This window comes from Saccharomyces eubayanus, chromosome XI, assembly GCF_001298625.1.
Source record: "Saccharomyces eubayanus strain FM1318 chromosome XI, whole genome shotgun sequence".
Lineage (NCBI taxonomy): Eukaryota > Fungi > Ascomycota > Saccharomycetes > Saccharomycetales > Saccharomycetaceae > Saccharomyces > Saccharomyces eubayanus.
The window spans coordinates 166982-190468 of record NC_030970.1 but is presented as its reverse complement, the minus strand read 5'-3'; the positions used below and the strand labels follow the sequence as shown (position 1 = coordinate 190468).

At 38.0% G+C, this 23487-nt stretch overlaps 12 protein-coding genes and 1 non-coding gene across 13 annotated transcripts; 9 read left to right on the top strand and 4 right to left on the bottom strand.

Annotated features, from left to right (window-relative positions):
- Positions 1-159: 159 nt before the first annotated feature.
- Positions 160-1872, bottom strand: PGM1 (phosphoglucomutase PGM1; the record flags this gene model as incomplete). Its single annotated transcript, XM_018366329.1, has 1 exon — positions 160-1872. One exon carries the CDS (start codon positions 1870-1872, stop codon positions 160-162), a length of 1713 nt encoding a protein of 570 aa, XP_018220921.1.
- A 636-nt stretch (positions 1873-2508) lies between these two features.
- On the bottom strand, positions 2509-2581 carry DI49_3251. The gene has a single exon. It is a non-coding gene; the product is annotated as a tRNA-Lys (tRNA).
- A 1060-nt stretch (positions 2582-3641) lies between these two features.
- Positions 3642-4529, top strand: PMU1 (putative phosphomutase; the record flags this gene model as incomplete). The annotated part of the gene is made up of 1 exon (XM_018366328.1): positions 3642-4529. The coding sequence occupies one exon, from the start codon at positions 3642-3644 to the stop codon at positions 4527-4529; it is 888 nt and encodes a 295-aa protein (XP_018220920.1).
- Positions 4530-5840: 1311 nt separating this feature from the next.
- MYO3 (myosin 3) lies at positions 5841-9629 on the top strand (the record flags this gene model as incomplete). Its single annotated transcript, XM_018366327.1, has 1 exon — positions 5841-9629. The coding sequence occupies one exon, from the start codon at positions 5841-5843 to the stop codon at positions 9627-9629; it is 3789 nt and encodes a 1262-aa protein (XP_018220919.1).
- A 303-nt stretch (positions 9630-9932) lies between these two features.
- On the top strand, positions 9933-10673 carry SHE2 (She2p; the record flags this gene model as incomplete). Its single annotated transcript, XM_018366326.1, has 1 exon — positions 9933-10673. The coding sequence occupies one exon, from the start codon at positions 9933-9935 to the stop codon at positions 10671-10673; it is 741 nt and encodes a 246-aa protein (XP_018220918.1).
- A 443-nt stretch (positions 10674-11116) lies between these two features.
- On the top strand, positions 11117-12424 carry RMA1 (putative tetrahydrofolate synthase; the record flags this gene model as incomplete). The annotated part of the gene is made up of 1 exon (XM_018366325.1): positions 11117-12424. The coding sequence occupies one exon, from the start codon at positions 11117-11119 to the stop codon at positions 12422-12424; it is 1308 nt and encodes a 435-aa protein (XP_018220917.1).
- Positions 12425-12902: 478 nt separating this feature from the next.
- On the top strand, positions 12903-14294 carry RCI50 (Rci50p; the record flags this gene model as incomplete). Its single annotated transcript, XM_018366324.1, has 1 exon — positions 12903-14294. The coding sequence occupies one exon, from the start codon at positions 12903-12905 to the stop codon at positions 14292-14294; it is 1392 nt and encodes a 463-aa protein (XP_018220916.1).
- Positions 14295-14551: 257 nt separating this feature from the next.
- OCT1 (metalloendopeptidase) lies at positions 14552-16870 on the top strand (the record flags this gene model as incomplete). The annotated part of the gene is made up of 1 exon (XM_018366323.1): positions 14552-16870. One exon carries the CDS (start codon positions 14552-14554, stop codon positions 16868-16870), a length of 2319 nt encoding a protein of 772 aa, XP_018220915.1.
- A 513-nt stretch (positions 16871-17383) lies between these two features.
- On the top strand, positions 17384-19546 carry APL2 (Apl2p; the record flags this gene model as incomplete). Its single annotated transcript, XM_018366322.1, has 1 exon — positions 17384-19546. The coding sequence occupies one exon, from the start codon at positions 17384-17386 to the stop codon at positions 19544-19546; it is 2163 nt and encodes a 720-aa protein (XP_018220914.1).
- Positions 19547-19724: 178 nt separating this feature from the next.
- On the bottom strand, positions 19725-20060 carry CMC1 (Cmc1p; the record flags this gene model as incomplete). The annotated part of the gene is made up of 1 exon (XM_018366321.1): positions 19725-20060. The coding sequence occupies one exon, from the start codon at positions 20058-20060 to the stop codon at positions 19725-19727; it is 336 nt and encodes a 111-aa protein (XP_018220913.1).
- Positions 20061-20350: 290 nt separating this feature from the next.
- Positions 20351-20746, top strand: MRPL31 (mitochondrial 54S ribosomal protein mL60; the record flags this gene model as incomplete). Its single annotated transcript, XM_018366320.1, has 1 exon — positions 20351-20746. The coding sequence occupies one exon, from the start codon at positions 20351-20353 to the stop codon at positions 20744-20746; it is 396 nt and encodes a 131-aa protein (XP_018220912.1).
- A 274-nt stretch (positions 20747-21020) lies between these two features.
- On the top strand, positions 21021-21230 carry HSK3 (Hsk3p; the record flags this gene model as incomplete). Its single annotated transcript, XM_018366319.1, has 1 exon — positions 21021-21230. One exon carries the CDS (start codon positions 21021-21023, stop codon positions 21228-21230), a length of 210 nt encoding a protein of 69 aa, XP_018220911.1.
- A 258-nt stretch (positions 21231-21488) lies between these two features.
- Positions 21489-23078, bottom strand: CTK1 (cyclin-dependent serine/threonine protein kinase CTK1; the record flags this gene model as incomplete). The annotated part of the gene is made up of 1 exon (XM_018366318.1): positions 21489-23078. The coding sequence occupies one exon, from the start codon at positions 23076-23078 to the stop codon at positions 21489-21491; it is 1590 nt and encodes a 529-aa protein (XP_018220910.1).
- Positions 23079-23487: the final 409 nt, after the last annotated feature.

Here is a 23487-nt window from a genome sequence, read left to right as displayed (position 1 = left end):
AAAAGTCGCGTGTAACGAATTCCATTTATGTGCAGCATAAAACTTGTTGACAACTCAAAATTAACAGCAGAGTAGTTTTTTATAATATGCTTTCTACATATGCACATATACATATTCTTTATTTACTTCGAGGAATTATAATTGACAATAGTAGCTATACTATGTACGGACGGTTGGTTCTTCTGTTCCCAAAATCTCATTGAATTTTAAGAATTTCACGATAGAACTGATGACTGGCTTCAAAAAGACATCGGCGGTTTCATCGTACTTCTCCTTGTTATCAGTGTATTTTTCTACGTACAATCTTATTGTTGCACCGGAAGAGCCTGTGCCCGATAATCTCAAAACAAACTTAGCCCCGTTTGATAACTTTACGAATAGGCCTTGGTTCTTGGAGATGGAACCATCCAAGTCCGTATACGAAAAATCGCCACATTCAGTGACAGTCAGGGACTTGTCACCTGGGAATGGTGAGTCAACAACATTAGGGCTTTTGACAAAATCGTTCATGAGAGCCACCGCTTTTTCAGCCTGTTCGCATTCAACATGTTCGTAGTCATATCTAGTGAAGAAAGTACGACCGTATTCATTCCAAAATTCGTCTTGAATTGTTTTAATTGAAGCTTCCTTTTCAGGGTTATGCTTGTTGTAGATTGCCAGGATATTTAACCAGGCAATAATGGCCCATAAACCGTCCTTTTCCCTGACATGGTTGGAACCTGTACCGAAGGATTCTTCACCGCAGATGGATAACTTCTTAGCATCGAACAAAGCACAGAAAAACTTCCAGCCGGTTGGGACTTCGTAACAGTTCAACCCTTTCTTTATTGCGACACGATCAATGGCAGAGGATGTTGGGAATGAACGAGCTAACCCGTAAATACCTTGTTTGGCAAAATATGGAATTTCTGAGGCATATTCGGCAATAATAGCAACAGAGTCACCTGGTGAGACAAAAGCAGGCCCATATCCGTAGATCATATTCCTGTCACCGTCACCGTCGGAAGCGGCACCAAAGGCGATTTTCTCACGGTCAACTCTGTCAACAAGAGTGCGAGCATAAGTTAGATTTGGGTCGGGGTGTAAACCGCCGAAGTCAGGTAGAGGGTGCCAGTTTTGGAGCACTTCCTCGGCTGGTAAACCAAATTCATCCACAAATATGGCCTTACCATATGGTCCTGTGATACCGTTCAAAGAATCAAAAAGCAATTTCCATCCCTTAGCCTTACGCTGTTTTGTCAAGAAGTTTTTGATTAAATCAAAATCGAAGATCTCTTTCAAAAATTTAACATATGCCTTGGTTGGGTCAATTATATCCACTAACAATGGCCCATACTTTTGGTTTTTACCGATCTTATTCAGATCCAACTCAGGAAAACTCTTTATAATTTTATAATGAGTTAGTTTCTTAGAAGCTTCCCAGATGGCGTCTGTAACACTCTCTGGAGCTGGACCACCATTAGGTAAATTGTACTTGATACCTAAATCATTTTCTGGACCACCTGGATTATGCGAAGCGGTTAAAATAATACCACCACCATTACATTTGTCTTCATATGATCTGATAATATGCGAAGCAGCCGGCGTTGAGAGTAGACCGCCTTGACCAATGACTAACTTTTTAATACCATTAGCAGCCCCAACTGCTGCGATCTTGTTCATAATAACATCATTATAGAAACGCCCATCACCACCTACCACCAGAGTAGCGCCGCTTGGACCTTCAGGAATAGATTCCATCATTGCTTGAATAAAATTCTCGGTATAATGAGGTTCATTCATGAAAACTTTCGTCTTCTTACGTAAACCGGACGTGCCCGGTTTCTGGTCCTTGTAAGGCGTAGTAGATATGAGCTCTATTGAAAAAGACATTATAATATTCAATTGAGTCAGTTGTTACTTGTTTTTGCAGAAATAAATCGAAGATTGGTTTGATGGAATATGTTTGTAATCAGGCCAAAGTCGATGTTTCCCTTTTTCGTTTCTTCATTCCGTAGTATAAAACGCGAAATCTCGAGCAAGAAAATATAAGATCAAAAACAGGACAGTGCCAGCTTCAAATTATCCTCCACCTTTTATACACGTTACATGTACCAAAACCAATGCTTCGAGCAATTTATTCTGTAACCGTGAGCTGTTAACTACTCTTGACACTTTCTTTGTATTCTGGATCTCATAGCAACATATCTTCGGGGCACTGCCGGCCGAACTGAGCATCTCGCCAATGCCCACATAGTTCAAGAAACAAAGTTCTTGGAGCGATTTTTATTAGCTAAACTTGGCGATTTGTTTTGTCATTTCTCTTGTCGGGTCAAGATATTCCGAATAACGATCCCCTACGTGTTGGTAAAAGACAAAGCTAGAGAGGCTTTCTTGGCAGTCAAAGTAAAGGATAGCGTTAAGTGGTCGATATCAAACATAAACATTAGTGATCGAAGCCTTAAGTAACAATTGACTTAAAAGAACGTGTGCGAACGCTTCTAGAGGGTGTAAAACCAAAAAAAATTAAGCCCTGTAGGGGGCTCGAACCCCTAACCTTATGATTAAGAGTCATACGCGCTACCGATTGCGCCAACAAGGCTCTTAACTGTGAAAATAATAGAACACAGCTGGATTATACTGGATAGGTCTATGAATCCTGATGATCACAAGGAAGCAACCTGGTGCCGAAACTACCAATCGACTTGATTCACGGTACGTTGCTTGTCGTATATGTGCCATATATGATCAGAATGTTACTACAGGCTAGAAGTGCAGTGTCTCAGATTTAAACTAATTGTTCGTATTTATATACTTCCGGAGCTTCATTTAAGCAAGCTCCACACTTTAAAAGAGAATTCCCAGCGCAGTACTAGTATCGTATGTTTTTGTTGGAACATGATTCTACTATCGTCCCTCTATTACTATCATATACGATGTTAAAAGATAACATGAATTATAAGACCACTAAATTCACATTGTCATCGAAATTAATGGAAGCTGAAGCGCAAGGATTGATAGTGTAATAGGATCAATGAACAATAACGTACAAAAGAGGAAGAGAATCACTTGTAACATTATGCAAGATTGAAGATTCCTTTTTGCGGATTCCCAAGTCCATGAGGAGAATCTCTAGTACAATATATATACATAATTTTATAACATTAAGAAACAATGGAATCCTAAAAATCATCACACAATTTGACAGGCCAATAGTTTTATATTGATTCATTTCGGGCACGTTTCAATTGCTCGTTGGTGGGTGTGTACCTCAGCTACAATTGGAGTATCTCAATTTGAGATACATTGGAAAACTCTCGTTTTCTGGCATGGTCAGTTACACTTGACAGGCTCTCCGAATGCGGGGAAACGAACAAATCCATATTTATTAAAAAAATATAATACTGTTTATGAATGTACACATATTTACATTTTTTGGATATGACTTTGCAAAAAATCAACCTATTATTTTGAACCACTTATAGTTTCGGTTGTAGTTCATAAGTAATATGTGAGTCGCATTGGTTTTACGGACGGTAGCATTGAAAAAAAAAAAAGTGGAATGCACCATTTTTAGAGGTACCTCGAGAGATTTGAATGATATGTGAATACAAGATTTCAGAGCTAAATTGCCTAAAGAAAAAACTGGCTGCCTTTTAAGAATGCAATTCAAAGCAGTTCCCGGATATTTTGCTGCTTATCCCAATGACGGTTTTCAAGGATTGGACTCCACGAAATACGATCATTTGCGATTGATCAATCATAATGATTGGAAAGAACTATACAACGCTCTACCCAAAGATACCCAAAATTGTCATTATAAGCTGCTGATTCTAGCCAGGCACGGCCAAGGCTACCACAATGCTGCCATATCGAGATACGGCATGGAGAAATGGGACGCATATTGGTCATTACTTTCTGGGGATGAATATGGCGAATGGGTTGACTCTAGATTAACACCATTGGGTAAAGAACAAGTTAGAAGAACAGGAACCAATGTACTGCTACCGATGATAAAGCAGCTGGATATGCTACCTCATGTTTTCTTTAGTTCTCCAATGAGAAGATGTCTTGAAACATTCATAGAGTCTTGGACACCGGTATTGAATGAAACTCAAAAACCAATGAGCGAAAACAAAATTTCCACACGTATTATAGAAAGTCTTAGAGAGACTCTGGGCTCCCATACATGTGATAAAAGGGTCGCCCACTCAATGACTGTTGGTGAGTATCAAGATTTTATTATGGATTCTGGTCACACTGTACATTGGCACTATGTCACTGATTATTCTGAAGAAGATGAATTGTGGCTAGTTAATCACCGAGAGACAAACCCTGAACTAGATATGCGTACGCAAGATGGGTTATCCCAGCTATTTGGCCAACTGTCGACCGAAGAAAGATTTATCTCCCTTACTTGCCATTCAGGCGTCATCCAAAGTGTTCTGAGAAACCTGAAGCATCCTCCGATTTACAACTTAGAGACAGGTAAAGTTGTTGGTGTTGTTGTCGAAGTGCCAACTAATATAGAAGGTCAGACAGAAGCTTGAACTAGCAGACGACAAGTCAGCGCAGCCAAATAAGTAGGTGCCCTTACACAAGGCTATATAGACAATAGTTGACATAAAACGTTCCTATCTGACAGAAACTTGGGACATCCTTTGACCTTATGGTCTGAAGCAAGCTACTGTAGTTATCGTAGAGTGTTAACGCGCTTATAGAAGGCATGCTCTCTAATTGTTCCACTTCAACTATCTTGCCGAGGATAGCTCAATTGAAGATTCAGGACGTCGCAGAAGGAGTCAGAATACGGTTATACCTTTAGGGATATGTGGGCTTTTGGCGAGCTTGTACTTGTACTATAAAATATTCTTAGTTACAATCCGGCGCGAGACCAATCACTTTTTCGTTCAGTTACTACAGGACCTACAACTCATATTGCTAAAACTTCAATAGTAATATTTCGCTAAATGTGTACATATAAATGCGCAGGTAGAAGTGAATACAGCCCGCAATCAGAACACAGGTCCAACAACGATATATTTACACAGATGGTAGAAACTTTGGTGGATGGTATTCTCTTGGTCTTTTTCACAAGGTATGTATCTGCATCAGCTATCGGGACCAGTATAATAAAAAAAAGTCAATGCTTTTGGTATTTCTACGTCTTGCACAAAACGGAACTTCAGGGTTAAAACTATGGCAAAACGAATGAGTCATTGGAGCACGGGTAAAAAATACTGAGTTACTCTTGATCTATAGCTCTTTTGAGTAAGATCCTTTACTAAGGTATATATAAATGTACACAATTGTGTGAGTGGATGTATATGCAAGCGCAGTGGAATAATAAATGCAGCCAGAATCGGTTTACTTCCGTTGTTCTTGAACTGCTTTATTCGGCGACATGTGTCGTTGTCGTGCCTTGCACTTTAATCCTTTACAAATCGATGCCGCAATGTTTCGGACCTTTCCAATAATGAGCCCCCCTTCGTTCAGGAAAATAGGTCCGCTACAATAGAAGATGTCATGAATAGATCTGCTTTTTGCAACAGTTCTTCCTTTTCACTTGTCACTGCTTTATACAATTCTAAGACCCCAACTCGGGTCATTTAGGTGGATAATATATATAAATTGGCGTAGTTGCGAGTTTATTAAAGAAAATCGGAAACAGTTTTACCGAAAAGGGAAATCGTTTGCTGTGACAAGCAAATAGGAATCAACCTACTATAAAGGGTTGAGTCAAACTGAGTTCAGTTGGGTCTGAAACCTTCGGTTATATGGTTGTTATACCAATATTGATATATCCGACATCCACAAGTTTTAGAAAACAAATAGTAAAATAATAACAGTTAGCAGTTCCAATGGCTGTCATAAAAAGAGGAGCACGTAAGAAGGACGTCAAGGAGCCTAAGAAAAGATCTGCAAAAATCAAAAAAGCTACGTTTGATGCCCATAAAAAGAAAGAGGTAGGCGTTTCTGATTTGACACTTTTGTCAAAAATATCTGATGAGTCTATTAATGAAAATTTGAAGAAACGGTTTAAAAATGGAATTATTTATACCTACATTGGCCATGTGTTGATTAGTGTAAATCCATTCCGCGATTTGGGTATATATACAGATTCTGTTTTAGAGTCCTATAAGGGCAAAAATAGACTAGAAGTTCCACCTCATGTCTTTGCAATTGCAGAGTCTATGTACTATAATCTTAAATCATACAACGAAAATCAATGTGTCATTATTTCTGGTGAATCAGGCGCTGGTAAGACTGAAGCAGCCAAGCGTATTATGCAGTATATCGCAGCTGCATCTAGTAGCCATTCAGAATCAATTGGGAAGATTAAAGACATGGTTCTAGCCACGAATCCTCTCCTTGAGTCGTTTGGCTGTGCTAAAACGTTGCGGAACAATAACTCGTCGAGACATGGGAAGTATCTGGAGATTAAATTCAACTCTCAATTTGAACCTTGTGCAGGTAATATCACGAACTATCTATTAGAAAAACAAAGAGTTGTAAGTCAAATTAAACACGAAAGGAACTTTCATATTTTTTACCAATTCACTAAAGGTGCGTCTGATGCATATAGACAAACATTTGGCGTACAGATGCCCGAACAATACATATATACAGCTGCGGCCGGCTGTACTTCTGCAGACACAATTGATGATGTGAAGGATTACCAAGGGACCTTAGAGGCTATGAGAACTATTGGTTTGGTCCAAGAAGAACAGGATCAAATATTCAGAATGCTGGCAGCAATTCTATGGATTGGTAACATTTCTTTTATAGAAAATGAGGAGGGAAATGCTCAAGTAAGAGACACATCGGTGACGGATTTCGTTGCATATTTGCTACAAGTTGATGCCTCATTATTGATAAAATGCTTAGTCGAAAGAATTATGCAGACTAGTCATGGAATGAAAAGGGGCTCGGTTTACCATGTGCCTCTAAACGCAGTTCAAGCAACAGCTGCGAGGGATGCTCTTGCAAAAGCAATCTATAATAATTTATTTGACTGGATCGTTGACAGGGTTAATCTATCTTTGCAAGCCTTCCCTGGTGCCGATAAGTCAATTGGAATTCTGGATATTTATGGTTTCGAAATTTTTGAGCATAACTCCTTTGAGCAAATATGCATCAATTACGTTAATGAAAAACTACAACAGATTTTTATTCAATTAACTTTAAAAGCTGAGCAAGATACTTATGAAAGAGAAAAAATCAAATGGACACCTATCAAGTATTTCGATAATAAGGTTGTCTGTGATTTGATCGAAGCGAAAAGGCCGCCGGGAATCTTTGCTGCGATGAATGATTCCATTGCAACCGCCCACGCGGATTCTAATGCCGCTGATCAAGCATTTGCTCAAAGACTAAACCTATTTAATTCAAATCCTTATTTTGAATTGAGAGCGAACAAATTCGTCGTTAAGCATTATGCAGGTGATGTCACATATGATATTGATGGTATCACTGACAAAAACAAGGACCAACTCCAAAAGGACCTGATCGAGCTAGTTGGCACAACTACAAATAGGTTTCTTTCTACGATGTTTCCAGACGATGTTGATAAGGATTCAAAACGACGTCCCCCAACTGCAGGTGATAAAATCATCAAAAGCGCAAATGAACTGGTAGAAACTTTGTCAAAGGCCGAACCATCTTACATTAGAACAATCAAACCAAACCAAACTAAATCGCCAGATGAGTATGACGATTATCAGGTGCTTCACCAAGTGAAGTATTTGGGTTTGCAGGAAAATGTTCGTATCAGAAGAGCGGGTTTTGCGTATAGACAAACTTTTGAAAAGTTTGTCGAAAGGTTCTATTTACTGTCTCCTGATTGTTCATATGCAGGTGATTACACCTGGGATGGTGATACCCTTGAAGCAGTTAAATTAATCCTGAGAGATGCGTCGATTCCAGGAAAGGAATTTCAGCTTGGGGTAACGAGCGTGTTTATTAAAACTCCGGAATCCCTTTTTGCTCTGGAAGACATGCGGGATAAATATTGGTTCAATATGGCAGCTAGAATTCAACGGGCATGGAGAAGATTCTTGCAGAGACGTATTGACGCTGCGATTAAGATTCAGCGTACTATTAGGGAGAAAAAAGGTGGTAACAAGTATGAAAAGCTTCGTGACAGTGGTACCAAACTCTTAGGTGGTAGAAAGGAGAGAAGATCTATGTCACTGCTTGGATATAGAGCTTTCATGGGTGATTATCTGTCTTGTAATGAGTCCAAAACAAAAGGTTCATATATCAGAAGACAAGCGGGGATCAAGGAGAAAGCTGTTTTTTCGATGCAAGGGGAATGCTTACATTCAAAATTTGGCAGGTCAGCTCAAAGGTTAAGAGCAGTATTTATCTTAACAAAGAAGGCACTTTATATTGTTGGACAAACACGAGTACAAAATGCCATGAAATATACACAGGATTATGGAATCGATATCAATAAAATCAGACAAGTGAATTTAACGAATCTTCAAGACGATTGGATTGGTATCATTCTCGCTAACAGTACACAACCTGATCCATTTATTAATACACCTTTCAAGACGGAATTGGTCACGCGTATGAAGAAATTGAATGAAAAGATAATAATTAATGTAAGTCCTACGATTGATTACCACAAACAACCTGGTAAATCTCATACTGTTCGTTCGAAAATCAGCGACTCAGCACCAAAATATAGTGATATTTATAAGTCTAGTACGATCTTTGTGCGTCGCGGGCACCCTCCTAATTCCAAGTCGAACAAGAAACCTAAGAATCCAGGTGGGCTTGAGGGAAGGCCGATCAAAAGCAAAAAAAGTAACCATACACACACACATAAACACAAGCATAGTCATAGATCTCAGGGAAAGGCTCAAAAAAAACAACCGTTGCCTGCGCAAAAGTTAAAAAGCAATCCGTTGTCCCTGGCGGCTACAGCTGCACAAGCAGCATACAACCCTAAACCAGCTTCTAGTAGCAAAACCGTGACCCCCAAATCTGCTGCAAAAGCAAGCTTAACGAATACCTCAAAGCCCTCTTCTAAGGAAAGAACCCAAGCAAAAAATGTCTCTTCGATTCATAAATCATTATCAAGTAAAGGAACGAAAACACCAGTGCCACCTCCAAAAAAGGTAGATGGAAGTCAAAAACCGTTAAAGGAAAAAACCTCAAATATTCCAGTTCCACCTCCCCCTCCTCCTATGGGTGAACCTGAAGATCCAAAATTTGAAGCCGCATACGATTTCCCAGGTTCTGGATCTGCTTCAGAGTTGCCATTGAAAAAGGGAGACATTATATACAAAAGTAGAGACGAACCCAGCGGTTGGAGTTTAGCCAAACTTCTTGATGGAAGCAAAGAAGGTTGGGTTCCGACTGCATATATTACGGCATGTAAAGGGAGTACAAAAATAGCACCCACCCCGGTAGCAACAAATAGCCCTGCAAACCAGGAATCGAGCCTCTTTAGCAGTAGCATCCCAACAGCGCAAGAAAATGTGACAATAGAAACTGTTCAATCCACTGGTAATGCAGAAAATAGTCCCATGGGAGAGTTTAGTGATGGTTTGGCTTCCGCATTGGCAGCAAGAGCGAACAAAATGCGGACGGAAAGTGCTGACGATGACAGTGAAGGAGATGAAGAGGATGATTGGTAAGATATATCATATGCAAATATTTAGTCAACCATTTATAGAATAATTGCTCAAGAGTTTCTCTTGACATGTCAAAATGCAGTAATCTTTCGTTTTGTTTTCCTTTTCTTTTTTTTTTCATTTTTTGTTTACGTCTTCCCGTTTGAAAAATTCCCATATATTCCAATGTATGAGACCACCTACATCAAACTGTCAAGATTGCCCACGAAATTCAATTGACCCTTCCTCTAAACAGATTTTTACTATTAGGGAAGACAACAGATCCAACCAACAGATTTTTTTTTGCATAAAACACAACGAGGACAAATGAGTACAGATAAAGAGATTAGGGTTTCACCTGGTATCTGTACAAAAGTTGAGCAAATATTAGACTTGATCTCCCGTTATTTGTCATCTTACATTCATGTTCTGAACAAGTTTATCAGTCATTTACGCAGAGTGGCCACGCTACGATTCGAAAGAACTACTTTAATTAAATTTGTTAAAAAATTAAGATTTTACAATGATTGTGTACTAAACTACAATGCATCAGACTTTATCAATGAAGGTACAAACGAATCGGGTTCAGATGCCGACCCTCTGGATAAGGTCATCTTACCAATAGCTTCGATGTTTGTCAAATGCGTCGAAACATTTGATTTACTGAACTATTATCTAACACAATCGTTACAAAAGGAAATTATATCTAAGACTTTGAATGAAGACCTGACGCTAACGACTGAATCTATATTAGCTATTGACGATACTTACAATCATTTTGTGAAGTTTTCCCAATGGATGATTGAATCATTGCGCATTGGCAGCAACTTGCTAGATTTGGAAGTGGTACAATTTGTCATTAAATGTGCTGATGAAGACGGTACAAACACCGGAGAAACTGACAATATCTTCTTACAGGAAATTGTTCCTGTCAATTCAGAAGAAGATTTTTTCTCTTTGTCAGCTGCATGGCACTCTATCTTAGATGGTAAACTAAATATTATGGATCAAGAGTTCGATGTCGTCGCCACTAAATGGCACGACAAATTTGGTAAGTTGAAAAATTGAAACACCTCATGTCCTTTAAGCGTAAAAGCAAGTACATAATTAGCAACTACTAAAATACCTGTATACAAAAAGTTCTGTTACTTACCGTGCATGAGACGCGCCACAGTAAGCATGTTTTCTCAAACATTATGGAGTTGATAAGCTTGGGCGCTCCTATTTCACGTCGCCAACTGCCCATTTATTTTTCAGCACTTCAAACCGCGCTGTTTTTTTCCTTTTTTTCAACACAATGGATATGCAAAACAAAAGGGCAGGTAAAGGAAAAAAATATGGGGAAGAATAGCCTAACGTGGGCTTCTTCTAGCATCCGATGTAAGAAAGGGTCATTTGAATCAGCAATGGCCTTGCACGCTTTCCACTCTTTAGTGGATCTTGGTCACGTTGTTCTCGAGCTATTGGTGTAAAAGACTATTAACTGCTTGTTTGATTACTTTAAGCAAGAGATGGTTGACGTAATGAGCGCAGAGCAGACCTTTCCTCGAGCAATTCGTCTGTTGAAGTGCGCTGGAGGCTATATGAGCAGTTTGAAAATAATACATATAGCAGGAACAAATGGTAAGGAAACAGTGTCTACATTTTTAACATCCATATTACAGGGTACGGAACCACAGCGGCAGAAGGTTTTGGTTGGTAGATATACTACTTCTTTCTTGCTTAACGATAGAGAAGCTATCAGCGTTAACAATGAATCCATTTCTTTGAAAGAGTATTCTGAGATTGCGAACAACCTTATAAAACTAGACGAATCTTTGAATTTACAGTGTAACACCATTGAGCTGCTAACAAGTATAGCATTCGTATATTTCGCCAAGAAATGTTGCCAGTGGTGCATTATAGAAACCGGACTAGGTGGCAAATGGGATCCTGCAAACTTGATTCCTCGCCAAAACAAAATTTGTTGTGCTATTACCAACGTCGGGATAAGCGACGAGAAGCTCTTATGTGATGCTTTATCTCTAATTACGTACGAATATTCAAAAAAAAAAGTGCACACTATACCATTTGCGGTATTGGATGGGTCTAATGATGAATTTGTACGAAACGCAATATCGAGGGAGTGTAGCAACGTTGGTTGCAAGTTACACATCACGGATCCCTCCCTTGACAATTGCAGTGTACGTACAGACTCATGGGGCACACTTGAAATTCAGCAGGTGCCATATAATGAGGAGGATCAGATATTTAACCTAAGGGTAGCAATTGCCGTCTTAGATTTCCTGAAAAAGGAAGGAAAAGTTTGTATTTCGAAGGGCCAACTATCCAAGGGCTTAATATCTGTCGACTGGCCGAAAAGCTTACACCAATTGGACTACTGTTACGAAGCAAATAGAGGAAAGAGAATAGCGCTACTACTAGACAACGCAAACAATGCAAAGGCAGCACAGAATTTAGCTAGCTATTTAAGGACAAAATACGGCGATACTCCACTAACTTTTGTCGTAGCTATAACAATGGGTAAGAAATTACCGCCCTTACTTGATCCGTTGATCCGTACGCAAGATCATGTTATAGTGACTAGGTTTGGATCTGTGGTTGGTATGCCTTGGATTCAATCTTTCGAGCCAATGCAACTTTTCACATTTATCAAAGACCGTTACACGAAAAATGTAGATATACAACCAGATCTTCATAGTGTTTGGACTTTTCTAGAAGCAAACAGGCTTCAAACTATGGCGCCTGTTATCGTATGCGGGTCACTGTATCTTTGTAAAGAGTTATTATACCAACACAATTGTCATTTGAGGGTATAATCTCCGATTAAACGGTTTGGCTGGAGATTTCTGGCCGGGCGGGGACCATTCTGCCCTTCCCATCCTCCCCTATGACTTATGTCTACTACTACCGAACAACACAGAGCTACATGTTTTTTGTTGTGCCGTCATGACCTTGAATTGGTATATTAATAGGCAATTTTTTTTTACATACATAGACTTTCGTTTTTAACTWGGTATTTAACCCTTTATGCTTTCATGTACTAAAGACCAGCCGTCTTAAAAAAAAGCACCTATTTATGTCATTATTAGGTACATTCATTCAAATTATTTTTATCCTTTTTTAATGAAGATATTATCATAAATGTTCGTGTGCTTGTGACTTTTCAGCACATAGAGTCAGCCGCACGAAATTCCGAAATCATAAGATATTGAAGTATATATAACGCACAAGGTAAACGTGGAAGAGTGAAGAATTTCAATGCAGTCCAGACCAAGAGGTTTGTCCTAACTAAATATGTGGAAATACCTGCCTAAGCAAGCCAAACATGGAAGAACCATAAAAAGACTTAGCGTTCTCCAGTTTGTTATCAATGATCGGCTCAGGTTATATTCTACGTTCGAAGAACATAGTATTTGGAGAACGCCATTCAGAAAAAGAAGCAAGTTCCAGAAATGGACTTTGTCGATAGCTATAGTAAGTTTTGTTTCATTTAACATATGGTGGGTCTTTTGGCCACATCACACCTTCCCCAAGCCTGTGGCTAAGATATTAAGGAAGGGGTTACATGCAGAAATTGAAAAAGAAGGTGCTGATTACAGAAAAAGCCTTCATTACTACCTTGAAGCTTTAGAAGAATGCAAGGTTGAGAACGTGCATCCTCTATCGGACGAGTACACTGGTATCGAAATTAAGATCGGAGAAATGTATGAGAAGTTGGATTCACTTAACGATGCGGTCACTTTGTATGAAGGCATGTTAAAAAGGTTCTACAATGAACTCAGCAAGCCTACCAATATCTTACCGATGAGGAAAACCTTGTTATTCAAAAGGGACCTCCAAATTTTGATAAGATACATTGAAGTAAACAAGAGCTCTGAAATGAACATAAGTTTACTGATAATGCACCTTCTATTGGCACAAAAATATTTTATGGATGGCTCACCAGAACTCAAAGAAATCTGTCAGAAATCCGAAATTCAAGACCATCAGCAGCTTGACTGGAGAAATTTCAAAGGACTGCCATTAATTGGCAAATCCAAAGCTCAGTATCAAACATATTTGAGCTCAAAAAGCAAACAAGTTCTAAACATAAAGGAGCCCGAAAACAGTCAAAATGTCTTTGTAAAGGAGCTGTTAACTGCAAGAGAGCTATACACTCAGTATTGCCTCACGAAAAACAATCTTACAGGGGCCTTGAATAGCAAAATAACAACATTCGAATGGATGCTACTGACAGATAGGCCTCTTGATGAAGTCTTGCTCGCGCAGGCAGAACTGGGTTCAATATTTTATCTGAACTCAGAGAAGTTCGAAGGAAGTGTATATAGTATTAGTAATGAACTACACAGAGGACCTGAAGATAAAGAACACACCAAATCTAAGTTGCAAAGTAATCAAGAAGCTTGCTTACAATATTCGGCTGATTGCTATAAAAGCATTATTGGTTTTGCTCATGAAAACCAATATCCACAGAACGCAACGGATAGCGAAACAGACCAAAAAATACTCAAGGCACTATCTCTTTCCCATTACGGGCTAGGTGTGATAAATTTGCATAAGGGACGGCTGAAGGCCTCTAAGAAGCAACTAAAAAGGGCTATTCGCATTTCAGAAATGATACATTTCAACGAACTTATTAAAGAAGCTAATTGTGAAATCAAAAAGGGTAGCGATATAGTTGTGTAAGGCATGATTTTTCTCTATATATTTCTAGATTTCTACCATTATTTTAAGTGCTGATGAAACTATATAAGAAAATACCTTACTATTTTTTTATATGAGGTGCTTTTTTTATGTCACCGCCTAACGATGTGAACTGAGAAAAATACGTATATGCAGCCCCAAAATTGGAACAAATGGTAGATTTTTTTTAGGAAAGACTGAAAAAAAGGTATATGATGGCAGGATACTAATTCAAAAGTGTTCAGGAAGTAATACCAATAATGTTTTATATGGCAACCCTGAAGAGAGGGTTCAATGTCTTGATACCGTCGCTCTCCCGCCAAAGTCAATTAATTAGGTCGTTTGCCACAGCCGGTGCAGTTTCCAGAACTAGTTCAAAAAGTATAAAGAATATTTTCGACGACAATTCATACTGGAGAAGCATAAACAGTCAGGATGCTAATAACAGTAAGATTGCACAGTACCTTTTCCAAAAAACCAAAACCGGACTTTTTAAGAACCCTTATTTGACTTCCCCAGACGGCTTGCGTCAATTTAGCCAAGTCTCTTTGAGGCAAGCACAGGAACTTCTCGAACGAATGAGAAACGATTCTTCTGAAAACGGTAAATTAACCTACATTATGAACCTGGATAGATTGAGCGATACATTATGTAGGGTGATTGATTTGTGTGAGTTTATTAGATCAACACATCCAGATGATGCGTTTGTTAAGGCTGCCCAAGACTGCCATGAACAAATGTTTGAATTCATGAACGTTTTAAACACGGATGTCTCATTATGTAACATGCTAAAATCAGTCTTGAATAGTCCCGAGATATCATCGAAATTGAGCGAAGAAGAGCTTAAAGTTGGTAAAATCTTATTGGATGATTTTGAAAAGTCAGGCATATATATGAATCCCGACGTTAGAGAAAAATTTATTCAGTTATCCCAAGAAATCAGTTTAATAGGTCAAGAATTTATCAACCATACAGATTATCCTGGTTCTAATTCTGTGAAGATACCATGCAAGGAGTTAGATAACAGCAATGTAAGCACATTCCTATTGAAACAGTTAAATAAAGATGTTAAGGGCCAGAATTACAAAGTACCTACATTTGGTTACGCAGCTTACGCATTATTAAAAAGTTGCGAAAAGGAACAAGTAAGGAAAAAGCTATGGACCGCATTACATAGTTGTTCTGACAAGCAAATCAAAAGGCTGAACCACTTAGTTAAACTGAGGGCAAATTTAGCTAACCTGATGCACAAAGAAAGTTATGCGGAATATCAATTAGAGGGAAAAATGGCAAAAACCCCGAAAGATGTACAAGATTTTATCTTGACCTTAATGAATGATACCATAGATAAGACGGCAAGCGAGTTAAAATTTATAGCCGAACTCAAGGCCAAAGATCTCAAGAAGCCTTTGGCTACAAGTACAGACGAAATACTGAAACTTGTCAGACCTTGGGATAGAGACTATTATACTGGCAAATATCTACAGCTTAACCCTTCAAATGCACCAAGTGCCAAAGAGATAAGCTCATATTTCACATTAGGAAATGTTATCCAAGGTTTATCCGATTTGTTCCAACATATATATGGGATTAAATTGGAACCAGCAATTGCTGACGAGGGAGAAACATGGTCCCCTGACGTGAGAAGATTGAATGTGATATCAGAAGAGGAAGGAATTATTGGCGTGATTTACTGTGATTTGTTTGAAAGAAGTGGAAAGACTTCAAATCCAGCACATTTCACTGTTTGTTGTTCCAGACAAATATATCCTAACGAAACAGACTTCTCAACAATTCAACTGGGTGAGAATGCAGACGGTTCCTTTTTTCAGCTGCCGGTAATTTCGCTCGTGTGTAACTTTGCCCCAATACCGATTGCTTCTAAGAAAAGCTTGTGTTTTTTACAACTTAGTGAAGTTGAAACCCTCTTTCATGAAATGGGTCATGCGATGCATTCAATGTTAGGAAGAACCCACATGCAGAATATAAGTGGTACAAGGTGCGCTACTGACTTTGTTGAGCTACCAAGTATTCTGATGGAACACTTCGCCAAAGATATACGGATCTTGACAAGAATTGGCAAGCACTATGAGACTGGAGAAACCATTGAGGCAGATATGTTGCAGAGCTTTATGAGAACGACAAATTTTCTACAGAATTGTGAGACGTACTCTCAAGCAAAGATGGCTATGTTAGACCAATCATTTCATGATGAAGAAGTGATTTCTAGTATTCATAGCTACGATGTAGTTAAAAATTATCAAGCATTAGAACTACGTTTGAAGGTACTAGTTGATGACCAGAGTAATTGGTGCGGGAGATTTGGCCATTTATTTGGATACGGAGCTACATACTACAGCTACTTATTTGATAGGACAATAGCATCCAAAATTTGGTACGCCTTATTTGAAGACGATCCATATAGCCGAAAGAATGGTGATAAATTCAAAAAGCATCTACTAAAATGGGGTGGATTGAAAGATCCTTGGAAATGCATCGCTGACGTTTTACAGTGCCCTATGTTAGAGGAAGGCGGCAGCGAAGCAATGGAGTTTATTGCACAAAGTCATAAATCTTAGAAATATACCAGTAGTTTTGTCGAGAAAAATATTGCCAGGCACTATCGGTTGATTGCTGAAAGTATTCTTTCATTTATTTTTCACGAAGTAACCAAAAAAAGGAGAAAAAGGTTTCATCATCTTCTTAATAATATTAGGAAAATGAACATTTTCTCAGGCTGTTTGAAGACTATCCATTCTACAATTCACCAAACATGCATACTGTAAATAAACCTTTGAAAGCAGGTATAATCAAGTAACATCTATATATTTATTAAATATTGTCACATTTTGGTTTTGCGTATATAGTGATGATGGGATTTACAGATCGTGTAGAAATATCAAAAATGGATCTTTCCAAATGAGAATGCAAACGATGCAAACAAGATTGGTTGATTACTTGGCGCATATGAACCAATTTTTATAAGACTTTGGTTATCATTTTAAGCTCATCAATAGGCGAAATCCATTTCTCAATATTAGCTTTTTTTCCTTATTAAATCCTGCTTTTTGTTCAGAAAAATAGTACCAACCATGCCACCGCTGGATAAGAGGATCAAGAAGTTTTTAAAGGACTCCATTAGAATAGCACCTAAAATTTCCAGTAAGGGTGAATTGGGTGAATTACGAACCGGCCTAGTCTCTCAATACCCGCAAACTCGGAAAGATGCCATTAAAAAAACTATTCAACAAATGACATTAGGGAAAGATGTATCTTCACTGTTTCCTGACGTCTTAAAGAACATTGCCACGATTGATGTTGAACAGAAAAAACTGGTTTACCTTTATGTGATGAACTATGCCGAAACACACCCCGAGTTATGTATCCTTGCCGTCAATACATTTATTACCGATGCGCAGGATCCCAATCCCTTAATTCGTTGTCTGGCAATTAGAACAATGTCAATGATAAGAGTGGAGAAAATTTTAGAATACATTGAAACCCCTCTTCGTCGTACTTTGCATGATGATAATGCTTATGTCAGGAAAACTGCTGTGATATGTGTTGCAAAACTTTTCCAATTAAACAAGGAACTATGTGTCGAGCTAGGTGTTCTTGAAGATTTGGTTAATGCCCTAGATGATTCGAACCCTTTGGTCATTGCAAACGCAACAGCTGCATTAATAGAGATTCACAATATGGACATGAATGCTGTCAAACTTTCAAGTTTGATTCAATCGCACGTGTCACAATTTCTACTGGCGTTGAATGAATGTACCGAATGGGCGAGAATCACTATATTGAGTACACTGTCTGAATATTCGGCGAAGGATTCGCTAGAAGCACAGGATATCATTGACAGAGTAACCGCTCATTTACAACACGTCAACCCAGCGGTTGTCTTGGCAACTATAAAAGTGATCGTAAGAAACTTACCACAAATTGAATACTCTTCAAATAGCATGATAATGAAAAGGTTATCATCTGCTTTGGTATCATTAATGTCTACACCGCCTGAGATGCAATATGTGGCCTTGAAGAATATTAGAATTATACTAGAAAAATACCCTGAATTATTAACCAAGGAATTGAGGATATTTTATATCAAGTTTACCGATCCACTCTATGTTAAGCTGGAAAAAATCGACATTCTTGTGAGATTGGTTGATCCCTCCAATTTGAAGCAATGTACTTTGTTATTAACTGAGTTGAAAGAATATGCAATGGAATATGAACCGGAGTTTGTCTCAAGAGCTATTCAAGCTTTATCTCAACTAGGTATTAAATATGCACAAGAATCATTTGTTAGCAAAGTCTTGGATATACTCCTAGAATTGTTAGAAAGACAGGATACAATAAAGGACGACTGCTGTATATCGTTATGTGATTTATTGAGACATTGTCCTGAAAACAATGAAATGGCCAAACAAGTCTGTGCAGTATTCAACACATGGTCCAATCCAGAAGTTTTGTTACAATCAGATATTGCCAAGTGTAATTTCGTATGGTTATTGGGACAGCATCCAAATGATTTTTCCAATTTAGAGCCAAAGATCAATATCTTCATAGAAAATTTTGTTCAAGAAGAAGCTTTGACACAAATGTCTTTGTTAATGACAGTTGTCAGATTGCATTCCACTTTAACGGGGAGCGCACTACAAAGTGTCTTGGAATTGGCCACACAACAAACACATGAATTAGATGTCCGAGATATGGCTATGATGTATTGGAGATGTCTTTCTATGCCAAATTCTGAGAAGCTTATTAATGATTTATGTCAAAGTAAACTCCCAATGATTTCAAATACACTTGATAAGTTCTCACCAGAAGTCTTAGAAAAATTATTGATGGAATTGGGTACCATAAGTTCCATCTATTTCAAGCCTAACGCAGACAGGAGAAAAGGTAAAAAATACGTCCAAAATATAGTCAAGGGGAAGCATATGGAGGAACTAGAAAGCATGGCAAAAGATGAAATTGCCAACAAGGCAAATGACGATGTGCTACTAGATTTCGATGATAGAAATGATGCGACGAATACGAGCACAGGAATGCTCAATACTTCAAGCACATTGGGCGATTTAGACGACTTATTCGATTTCGGATCTTCCGAGGATACTCCACAAATAAATAAGGATGGTTCCAAGACTGTTCAAGGGCTCAATAGCTTGAATTTGAACGACAACTTAAACACCATGTCTACCAATAATAAAAACAACAATGGAGTGTCGCAGGACCTACTTGACCTGTTTTGAATCGTGAGAGTCAGGTGGATTTAACCTAAGTATAATATCATACGTATATACGTTTTACATCGAAGTTCCCTTTGTGTTTGTCAAACTGTGTTGTATTTAGTTTATGTACAGGAGTAAACATGTCGAATAATTAAAAAGAAATTAAGGCTAAATCGAAAGTAGGTGAAGAAAGTGTACCTTACTTTGCTGAGTTTTGCTTTTGAAGTAGCTCTTCTAGCTTGTTGATTTTCTTCAAAACAATCTTGTCCCTTTCATCGTCCAAATATTTCTCATCTGTTTGGTAAAATAAGAGGCACGACTTCATTTCGTCTCGCTGCTTATCGCAAGTAGGAAAAACTTTCATACCATTTGCCTTGGCGCAATCAGCCATGGCCTGCACAAAATTTGCACATTTTTCATATGTTGTCGTCTTTAAATTCTTACGGGCCTGTTGTTCTTCACGGGGACTGAGTACCCATACAGGTAGTCTCGAACTATGTTTTGATATCATTTGCGGATCTTTGTTTTGCTCCATTTTTTTACGTGATATATAAATTATTGGCAAATGCTGTCCTAGTAGTTTAGAGACAACTTGATCTTGTGTTTCTTTCACCCTGTATATTGGTTATATTCATTAAATCTATTATATGTACAAATGGAAGGCACTCCGTTTTTAACTTCATAGCCGGACAAGAACGAGAACATTTAAAGAATTTCGAGAGATACCACATAGCAGCAATACGAAGTTAAGCTGAGAAGAAAAAAGCGAGATTTGTTTTTCACAGAAAAGGAATCCAGGAGCATATTCAACGTCACATATCCTCAATGTTTGGTCCATTTAAATTAACAAGCCCTGTCGCTGGTGGCCTACTATGGAAAATTCCATGGAGAATGTCCACGCATCAAAAATGCCGTCAAAGAGAAAGGCTTAGAAACGTTGACCAAGTAATAAATCAGTTAACATTAGGCCTACACGTTCAGAGATGTCAGGGTAAAGGGCTGACTTACCAAGAAGCCTTGGAAAGTAAGAAGAAATACAAGCCAAGAAGTAAGGTGTTGAGATTATTGAACAAGCCCTCTGTCTTTCCCAAGGAGAGCCAAATGTCATCCAAAGACAAATATTGGGCATTTGATAAAAAAGCCACCGGTTACAGGAAGGGTATTCATAAGGTACCTAAGTGGACTAAGCTCTCCATTAGGAAAACTCCGAAATTCTTTTGAATGCTATATATACATATGCGTCATTTGTTGATATAAAATCTCAATTTGTAAATAGTTTAACAATGCAATAATTTGATGTATATCAGTCTGTAAAAGCCCTAGTTGCTGCAAGTTTTTGACATCTTGTGTTTCTGTGTATGAATTTCAAATCCATGAATTGCGGTAGTTGTTTTTTTTGAAGATCAACAACGTATAATCACAAAACACCATAACAATGCAGTAGAGCACCTGATCCTCAAAAGTTAGAAAGGAACAAGACCCTAACACTACGAGAATGAACGCTAACAAACTGAGGCAGTATAACCAGCTTGCTCACGAACTCAAGGAGCTGCAAACAAATTTACAGGAAACGACAAGACAACTAGACATTATGTCAAAGCAGAGCAATGAGAATTTGGTTAACCAATTAGGCAAAGTACACGGAAGCTGGTTAATTGGTAGTTATATCTACTATATGGAGCAGATGCTTGGAAAGGCACAGTAGAGCATATGATACGAGCAAACAAGTGGTTGGGTTAATCCTTGTAGTGTTTGAAAATGGAGTTTTGGAATAGCAGGCATAAAGCCTAGGTACGAAGGTTACTAGGTTACGGATAATATATGCTGCGAGTAAATAAAGGTAGCACCTTCTTTGATGGTATGTCTATATATATGTAGAAGTATATGTTCACCGCGTGGCAGTCATGTGATAAATAAGTTATCAATACGTTATGTTCAACTTGTTTCAATCTTTTTTATTTAACTATTTATCATTATTAGTGTTACTCTTATTATTGTTAGCGTTATTAACGTTATTAGATGCAATATTAGAACGCTTTTGTTTTCTCGCTAACTTAACTTCGTATTCATGGCAGCTTAAAAGTCCGTCAAGAACTAAAGGTTCGGGTTTGGGCTCCTCTTTGAAATAGTCGCTTTGCAAGGCGTCACTAGCAGTAAATCTCTTTTTTTGATCGTAACACAACAAATTAGTTGCTAACTGTAGACATTTTGCAGATGGCAAAATACTTTCGAATTTTTCAGAAAAAATGCTCTTATATTTGGTTGTTTGCTGTGGCATAATCATGAAAAACCACGGCATGTCATAAAGCGTTGGCCAGTTCTTTATTGTGGGAGTACCCATAATTTTGAAAATTGATTCAATTTGTTCTAATTCATTCGAACCTTGAAAAATTGCAGTTTTGTTAAACAATTCTACTAGTAGACAACCACAGCCCCACATATCAACTTCTGCTCCATAATTTGTAGTTCCTAGTAGTAATTCAGGAGGCCTGTACCATAAAGTTATGACACGATTAGTATAGTCCGTCCTGGAGTTCATTTTTCTTGCCAGACCGAAATCTGTTATTTTTAGTTTCCCTTGATTATCGATTAAGATATTAGAACCTTTGACATCACGGTGTAGGATTTTGCTATCATGCAGGTATTCCATTCCTAATAAGAGTTGCTTGAAAAGGTGTTTGCATTGGGAATGGGAAATGTTGATCTCTTTATTCAAAAGCAGCCCACTCAGATCATTGTCAGCATATTCGAATATCATATACACGGTTTTCTGAGATTCTACCATTATTTCTTTAATAGTAGAAACATTCGGATGATCAAAACTTTGTAATAATTTGATTTCTCGTATAGAGGTTATAGGAAAGCCTTCTCTCTCCCCCTGTAGTCTTAGTTTCTTTAATGCTACTAACTTCCCTGTTATCGTATTTTTTGCTTTATAAACTTTACCATATGTTCCCTCCCCGACTTGCATTATCCTTTGATAGACGGAAGTGCTCCTTTCTTGTGTTAGAACTGATACTTGTGGTTTCTTGGGCACGGCAGATCGTATTTCCTGACCCCTATTATTTTGGTAATTAGAAGTAGTAGTACGATTATTATTACTATTATTAATATTATTATTATTGTTATTATTAGTGGTGATTGGTGAATTATTATATCTCGACGTCTCTACAGATTTAGGCCCCTTCGGTAAATGAGATAGAAATTCAGCTTTCGTTTCATCCCTCTTCATAGTGTTGGACCTATCCGCATACGATGTGTTATTATTGTATCTCGAACCTTGATATCTTGAGTTTGTTTGGGAAGATGTGTCATTGTAACGGGAAAGGATATTATTATTGCGACTTTTCGCATGAGCTGGTGTATCAGTTGGATCCATCGTTTGAGGCGAGTCATTATCTAGATTTGACTGGTAACTATTATTAGTCCGTATTCTCTTTGGTGGCGGTGGCCTCGATAGAGACTGGGGGTGTGGCGACCTCTTTCCGAACGGGGGTCTCTTATTATTCCTGCTATAACTCTTTGAATAAGTACTGCCGTTGTTAAAAGACATTATTAAAGAATAATTTATGCTGTGTGGTACCTGAGCTGTATTAATATCAAATATAACGTTAAAGTTGTTTTTTATTTACAATATAGGTTTTTTGAAGGTGCTAGTGAAAAAAAATGCCACCAAAAAAAAATAATGCACGATAGATAAATGTACTAGTAAGGTAGTTTAATCCTTTCAAAAGAAACTTACTATCCGAACTCTCTATCGCAACGTCACATTGACAATCAATAGGCAAAATTACCTTATTATGTATACGTTTTTCTCTTTCATCAGTGAAAAAAAAAAATGGAAAAAACAAGGCACCACGTGACTGGTCTAACCCGAATAAGAAACGATATAGCAAACAACGGTCAGTTTCACTTTTCTAAAGGCCTTATGCGAACATAAAATATGAAATGTAATTTTTAAC